This window comes from Lasioglossum baleicum, chromosome 8 (assembly GCF_051020765.1).
Source record: "Lasioglossum baleicum chromosome 8, iyLasBale1, whole genome shotgun sequence".
Taxonomy (NCBI): Eukaryota; Metazoa; Arthropoda; class Insecta; order Hymenoptera; family Halictidae; genus Lasioglossum; species Lasioglossum baleicum.
In genome coordinates this window covers 15266721-15272811 of record NC_134936.1, presented here as the reverse complement: position 1 = coordinate 15272811, position 6091 = coordinate 15266721, and the positions used below count along the sequence as shown (strand labels likewise).

Genomic DNA, 6091 nt, shown 5'->3' with positions numbered 1-6091 from the left:
TAGATTTTTTTTCTAATCGATTTTTATTGTAACACAGTAAAATTATACATTTACAACAGGCAATATACATCCGTTTCCACGTTTACGGTTCGCAGTGAACCATACCCGAAAACCTAAATTTCGAATCAAAATTAGGTCACCTTTGGTTTTTATACGCTGCTACGTTTTCGGGGGTTCCGTTTCCTCCCTCGTTTTCGGCGTGGCTTTGTGCGTTGTTGTTTTATTTGATTCTTTCGTCTATAACATATGAAAAATATTATGGATTTAACAGATGTGATTTCGTTTCATCTACGAACCTAGAAAAGATACGTGATACATAGTGAAAACAAAACAATTAACATCTAGCAGTTTAATCGAAACCTACACAGAGCATCACACGCAGGCTATATCATGTATGCATGTAAGAAGAACAGGAGAACACAAATATTTCAGATAAATAACAATTTCAATGAATCTTAATTAGTGTGTAACACATTTCGTAGTACCTTAGCTATCATTTGAGCCTGTTTACCAAACGGCAGAGGTTTCACTATTCCCGATTTGCTCAGCTGCCTAATAGTCATTGTTGTCAGACCTATACAATATATGCATACCATTATTATTTCGATTTTATACAGGTTCCTGTAAGTGCAACGAGTTTTCATTATTTGCCGTTTAATTACCTACAGTGACAGTGTACCTAAGTGGTGTAAATATTTTATATAAAGCGTATGTTAATGCCCAGTTGCCTGCACTGGAATTTCGTACCATGTCTAAGTATTTTTCACTAAAATTCAGTACTTCCATTATTTTGATTATGTCCACGCCGCTGAAATAATACGGGACAGTGGAAACAAAATTACGAAACAATTATCGGCACGTGTGCGTACAGTTTTTTTTGCGTGCATACTTTTTAATCGTTGCATAAAATAAACCAACCCAACCGGCCGAGGTGATTATATGCACTGGTACCAGAATATGCCAATAGTCCTTGGTCATCTGTTTCATCTTTGCGAATACTGACTGTTTTTGTTGTTGGCCTGAGTGGACGTCTGTACCATTTTGTTTAAAGCCGCAGTAATGCGTGACCGGAATACTACATTTAGCGATATTGCAACTGTGAGGCAGTTGAATTGTGGTAATACGATTAAAAAGTGGGACAGAGTTACATGAGAAGTTTTCATAATGCGGGTATCGTTCTGAAATTTGTTTACACAACGACAATATCAAGATTATAAATCCAGTGACAAACGTGTTTCGAGCTCGGGATCGCGAATAACCTACCGGTAAGCTTGAACTTCCAGCGTTTCGGATCGGTGCATCGTATGAAACGCACCGATTCCAGAAAATTTTTCGTTATTATAGTCGGGCCGAAGCCCAGGGTGCTGATCAGCCGACTACTACGGCCGAGGATCACTTCCATTTTCAAAAACAACCGCTGATACTTCTAACCAATAACTTCCACTTTCGGTATTCTCCGGGTGCCGTACTACACCTCCGACACCGCGTGTAATTCACGTTTATTTGCGCACATTCGACGAGACGTACGAAACGGGTCTATAATGTGGACAGGGCCGATGTAAACAAATATTCGAAAAGTTAAATATATTCACAAAAGTCAACACGTTTTCCGCATCGTTCACTGCAAATGTAAGTTGATGTAAGTTTTGCAATGAAAATGCTATGGCTACACCTATGCCATCTACAAGCTCGATAGTTGTACGCACGGCAAATTGAAGCACATTAATTATATATTGAGAACACTGTTGTTCTCTTATTGGACAGCCAGAAGCTATTATTAATTGTTAACTATTCTTAGCTGACAATTATTTCTCTTCGAGTATTTGAACACATACGTATTTATTTATATAGACAACCATGCTGTCTTTAACCTAAAACTCGATAGCGATTCATGGACAATTGATTTTCACAGTTCCCAGCACCAGCGCCTCTACCTCTACCACGCAAAAACTATATTTAGTAACAAATCACTGCATAATAAATCAATAATAAATCAATTGTATTTGCTTACATACAACTTGAACACGTTAAACAGTATGAATACCTCTCTCGCAATTCGAAAACGTTGAAACAGGTTCAAAGAACTTGCTATAATTTAGAGAGTCTCTGGCTTGCTATTATTTAGTTCCATAAAACCGACTTGGGGAAATGTGATCCGTTTAGGTCATACATTGGCAACATTGATACGCCGGGTTTTGTTGAGGTCATGATAAACGGGTCATGATCAACCGCAATTAGACGTAGTTCTCGTCCAGCATCATCCAGCATCGAAAGTGATCGAAAGCGAAAGTTTCCGTCACGATTTGCAGTGACGGCTGATGTACAGAATGGCGAAAGGGATTGTACTTGTTGTACAACTGTTTTTCGTTGCTACGATTATTGAAAACACGAGGGCATTCACAAACGTATACCCGAAACTGAAGAGTTACCCAGTCCCCGATGAGATTGATGTTGGTAAACCTCTGTTTTTGACGCCTTTAATTGAAAGCGGCAATATAGACGATGCCCGGAACAAAGCTGTCGTACAGCACAAAGAAATGGCCGATGTCAGCAGTTATGCTGGATATTTCACCGTAAACAAAGAGTACAACTCGAACATGTTCTTCTGGTTCTTCCCCGCAGCGGTGAGTGATCGTAAAATTCAAATTTTATCTGAATTTAAATCTTCGATAAATTAGCGAATTATAAATGAAGAATCAAATTTTATGAGATTTTTCTATTACATAGCACAACCCTAAGACTGCACCTGTGGTATTGTGGCTGCAAGGAGGTCCAGGGGCAACATCTATGTTTGGGTTGTTCATGGAGAATGGTCCATTCTTTGTCAACACAAACAAAACTCTGCAAAAACGCAAATACTCTTGGCACCAATCGCATAATTTATTGTACATTGATAACCCGGTTGGTACCGGATTCAGTTTCACTGATAACGATAAAGGATATGCCACTAACGAGACACATGTGGGAAGGGATGTTCATACAGTACTGGTTCAGTTCTTCACACTGTTCCCAGAGCTTCAGGGCAATGATTTTTATGTAACCGGTGAATCCTATGCTGGGAAATATGTGCCTGCTGTGTCGCATGCTATCAAAGATTACAATATCAAAGCAGACAAGAAAATAAATTTGAAGGGTTTGGCAATTGGGAATGGGTTGACCGATCCAGAGAACCAGTTAGTATACGGAGACTATTTATACCAATTAGGATTAATTGATTCAAATGGGAGAGATTTGTTCCATTCGTATGAGGAGAAGGGGAGAAATCTAATTAAACAGAAAAAATTTGTGGATGCTTTCAATCTCTTCGACACACTGCTCGATGGTGACCTAGTTGGCTCTCCATCATTGTTCAAAAATCTAACTGGATTTGATTTCTATTTCAACTATTTGCACACGGCAGATCCTTCTGATGCCGATGCAATGGCAGAGTGGATTCAGAAAGCAGAAATAAGGAAAGCTATACACGTTGGCAATTGCACATTTAATGTTGAAAATAAAAAAGTGGAGGAGCATTTGAAGGGTGATGTTATGCAGTCTCTGGCAATTTTAATTACCGATCTCACTAAGCATTATAGAGTTTTAATATACAACGGCCAGCTCGATATTATCGTCGCGTATCCCCTCACCGAAAATTATTTGCGTAACCTTGAATGGACCGGCGCCGAAAAATATAAAACTGCGCCGCGGAACTTATGGTGGGTGGGCAAAGAATTAGCTGGTTATACGAAAACAGTCGAGAACTTAACAGAAGTCCTGGTGCGAAACGCTGGACACATGGTTCCTTCGGATCAACCCTTATGGGCTCTCGATCTCATCACTCGCTTTACGCATAAGAAAAGTTTTTGAACACCTATTATACTCCAGTATTTTGGTGAAAACTTGTGATAATCTTCCCACACTGGCTATGAACAAACAATTTAAGGAACAATAAAAATGTAGACTTAACGTAGAACTAACGAGATAATCGAATGCATTGATTCGGGAAAGTATTTGCACACTGCACCCAGAAAAATTTATATTTGTGTCCAGTGTTTAAATACTGAGACGATTCAGCGGACATTCGAAGAACAATTGCGACGCATTATACTCAATTTTGTATTTGATAAATTAGTAAATGTTTATTCATAATAAAAGTATATATACATAAGCGTCTTATCGTTGAGCTGCCCCTTGAAGTCGTACGTTTTATCGTTAGGTAGTCTGTTCGTGTGAATTAAAGGTATCAGCATCGATTGTCACGATCGACAAAGATTTCTAATAATGTAATTCATAAACATCAATCTAGATATGGCAGTAGAAAATTGTCTACTATAGACACGTTTTTGTGCCACTCGTAATGGGGAACGTTCGGTACTGTGATCAGAGTGAGCCTGTTACTTTCGTCTAGCGTCTTCAGTCCGATCAAATCATCCTCGTAAATAGATCTATCACGCATTTCTATCACAGTTAGGTTGGCATCGTAGTATCCAAAATGACTGCTCTGCCATGGGGTGATCACCCCATCGTCGGGACCTCCTATGAGCACCAAACGTTTCAATTTCGTGATGCCTTGCTTGGATGCTGTTGCGCTCGACTTATTTCTCTCGTTGTTTACGTACGGAAGGAAGTCACTGTATTTGTAGTACAATTCCTGAACAAAACAGGATAATTTTACTCTCGAAATAAAAAGTGGTCAAGCCTTCAGTATACGAACCTGATGATGAGGATCATTCCAATAATTCGCAACGCTGATGGTTTGCCCGATTTTCGAATAAAATAGTTCATACGCGGTTTCACAGACCAGATTAGGGAAAAACAAGTGTAAAAACTTCGCTGCAATCAAAACAATCATATGAATCATGTTTGAATGTCCATTGTTTACCATCAAAGATAGCGTTGCTTACTTCCGTATTGTCCTGCCTGCGGCGAACTCAGTGAGATAAAATTCCTGATATTGTGTCCAGGAAATTTCTGTAAAATCGCTCTGGCTAATAGTCCGCCCTGGCTGTAACCGATTAAATTAATTCCCTCGGGGAACGCGGCACCTATAGAAATAACATCCATGCCTATCTCCTCCACTTGTCGCCACATAGACTCCAAGCTACTCCATCCCGCGTATCTCGGAGTATTGTAAATCTGCGTCCCAGGATGCATCTGAGATATCAATTTTGTTTACCCGCCAAGTTCAAGCAAGTGCGACATCCGAGGATATAGTGTTTATCTTTTGAATTATACTCGCCTCCTTGATCCTTTCGCTGATGAGTTCCATGCTGTCGCTTCCCGTGAGGACCCCATGGATGACCACCACAGCTCGGTAGCTTTGTGTACCATTTAGAAATGCCAACAGCAACAGGAGGAAGAAACTTGTTGACCTATAGTTCGATGTAGTCATCGCGACACTGTGCATCGTGCGACTGTGAGAGAAGCACAGCGTCATCTTACATTAAAGTTCCATTTAGAATGAGCGACAATATGACTGTGAAATTGCTTCTGATTGGAGGGGCGAACTATAAACTGAGTTTCTCATTGGAAATGCGCCCTTGGATGACTTCCACTCGATTTATTCGGTGTTTTCTTACGCCTTCTAGCATATATTGCGGCTGGAGTAAGAAACAGAAGGCCACCGACGATATCTCGTCTGTGATATTTACCACAGCTCCTACATCATCTTTAGCATGGAACAGAACCTACACCATCTTTAGCAGGAAACAGAACCCATTTTACTCTAATTAAATCTATAGCATGGATCAGAACTAGTTTCAACCACCGATCAGATACTATTATTTAATAATTAATATTATTTAATAGTATCTCGTCGGTGTCTGTGCTCGTGCTCGTGCCCACTTATTGGTATCCCTGAATAGCACAGGCGCTGGCTGTCTCTTCTATGCCGACTGGTTCAGTAAGTCGGTAAGTAGACTTACTGGTCGGTAAGTTGACAAAATCGATTATCAGAGGAGATGAAGGAGAAACTAATTTCGACTGATAATTCTCGACGCTGGTTAGCGGAGAACTATTTCGATTGTGAATGTATATTCGTTATACTTTTCGTAAAACCGCACTTGCAGTTCACCCATTAATCGATTCTCGCCTGTGCCCGTCCATCTCGTAA

General features: G+C 40.0%; 3 protein-coding genes across 4 annotated transcripts; 1 reads left to right on the top strand and 2 right to left on the bottom strand.

Annotated features, from left to right (window-relative positions):
- Positions 1-4: 4 nt before the first annotated feature.
- LOC143211365 (uncharacterized protein C18orf19 homolog B-like) lies at positions 5-1918 on the bottom strand. 2 transcript variants are annotated; one of them, XM_076428968.1, is made up of 6 exons: positions 1264-1918; positions 890-1178; positions 663-808; positions 486-574; positions 365-383; positions 5-237 (listed from the first exon to the last, which is right to left on the bottom strand). In XM_076428968.1, the coding sequence occupies exons 1-6, from the start codon at positions 1400-1402 to the stop codon at positions 221-223; spliced, it is 699 nt and encodes a 232-aa protein (XP_076285083.1). In that variant the 5' UTR covers positions 1403-1918; the 3' UTR covers positions 5-220. The 2 variants fall into 2 exon arrangements, with proteins under 2 accessions (XP_076285083.1, XP_076285082.1); XM_076428967.1 differs by lacking the exon at positions 365-383 and having other exon boundaries at positions 1264-1916.
- Positions 1919-2188: 270 nt separating this feature from the next.
- Positions 2189-4147, top strand: LOC143211358 (venom serine carboxypeptidase). The gene is made up of 2 exons (XM_076428954.1): positions 2189-2624; positions 2728-4147. Exons 1-2 carry the CDS (start codon positions 2319-2321, stop codon positions 3844-3846), a joined length of 1425 nt encoding a protein of 474 aa, XP_076285069.1. The 5' UTR covers positions 2189-2318; the 3' UTR covers positions 3847-4147.
- Positions 4130-5431, bottom strand: Ppt2 (palmitoyl-protein thioesterase 2). The gene is made up of 4 exons (XM_076428966.1): positions 5219-5431; positions 4884-5133; positions 4694-4812; positions 4130-4630 (listed from the first exon to the last, which is right to left on the bottom strand). The coding sequence occupies exons 1-4, from the start codon at positions 5414-5416 to the stop codon at positions 4277-4279; spliced, it is 921 nt and encodes a 306-aa protein (XP_076285081.1). The 5' UTR covers positions 5417-5431; the 3' UTR covers positions 4130-4276.
- Between the last annotated feature and the right edge of the window lie 660 nt (positions 5432-6091).

Bases quoted from the DNA above. Each gene is read 5' to 3' on its own strand.
- LOC143211365 (XM_076428967.1), bottom strand. From the start codon at position 1,402: ATGGAAGTGATCCTCGGCCGTAGTAGTCGGCTGATCAGCACCCTGGGC. The intron at 809-889 runs GTATGCACGCAA...GTATTATTTCAG, and splicing joins TTTTATGCAACGATTAAAAA to CGGCGTGGACATAATCAAAA. The intron at 238-485 runs GTACTACGAAAT...CATATGTTATAG, and splicing joins AGGCTCAAATGATAGCTAAG to ACGAAAGAATCAAATAAAAC.
- LOC143211358 (XM_076428954.1), top strand. From the start codon at position 2,319: ATGTACAGAATGGCGAAAGGGATTGTACTTGTTGTACAACTGTTTTTC. The intron at 2,625-2,727 runs GTGAGTGATCGT...TCTATTACATAG, and splicing joins TCTGGTTCTTCCCCGCAGCG to CACAACCCTAAGACTGCACC.
- Ppt2 (XM_076428966.1), bottom strand. From the start codon at position 5,416: ATGACGCTGTGCTTCTCTCACAGTCGCACGATGCACAGTGTCGCGATG. The intron at 5,134-5,218 runs GCGAGTATAATT...TTGATATCTCAG, and splicing joins TCAGCGAAAGGATCAAGGAG to ATGCATCCTGGGACGCAGAT. The intron at 4,631-4,693 runs GTTCGTATACTG...TGTTTTGTTCAG, and splicing joins GGAATGATCCTCATCATCAG to GAATTGTACTACAAATACAG.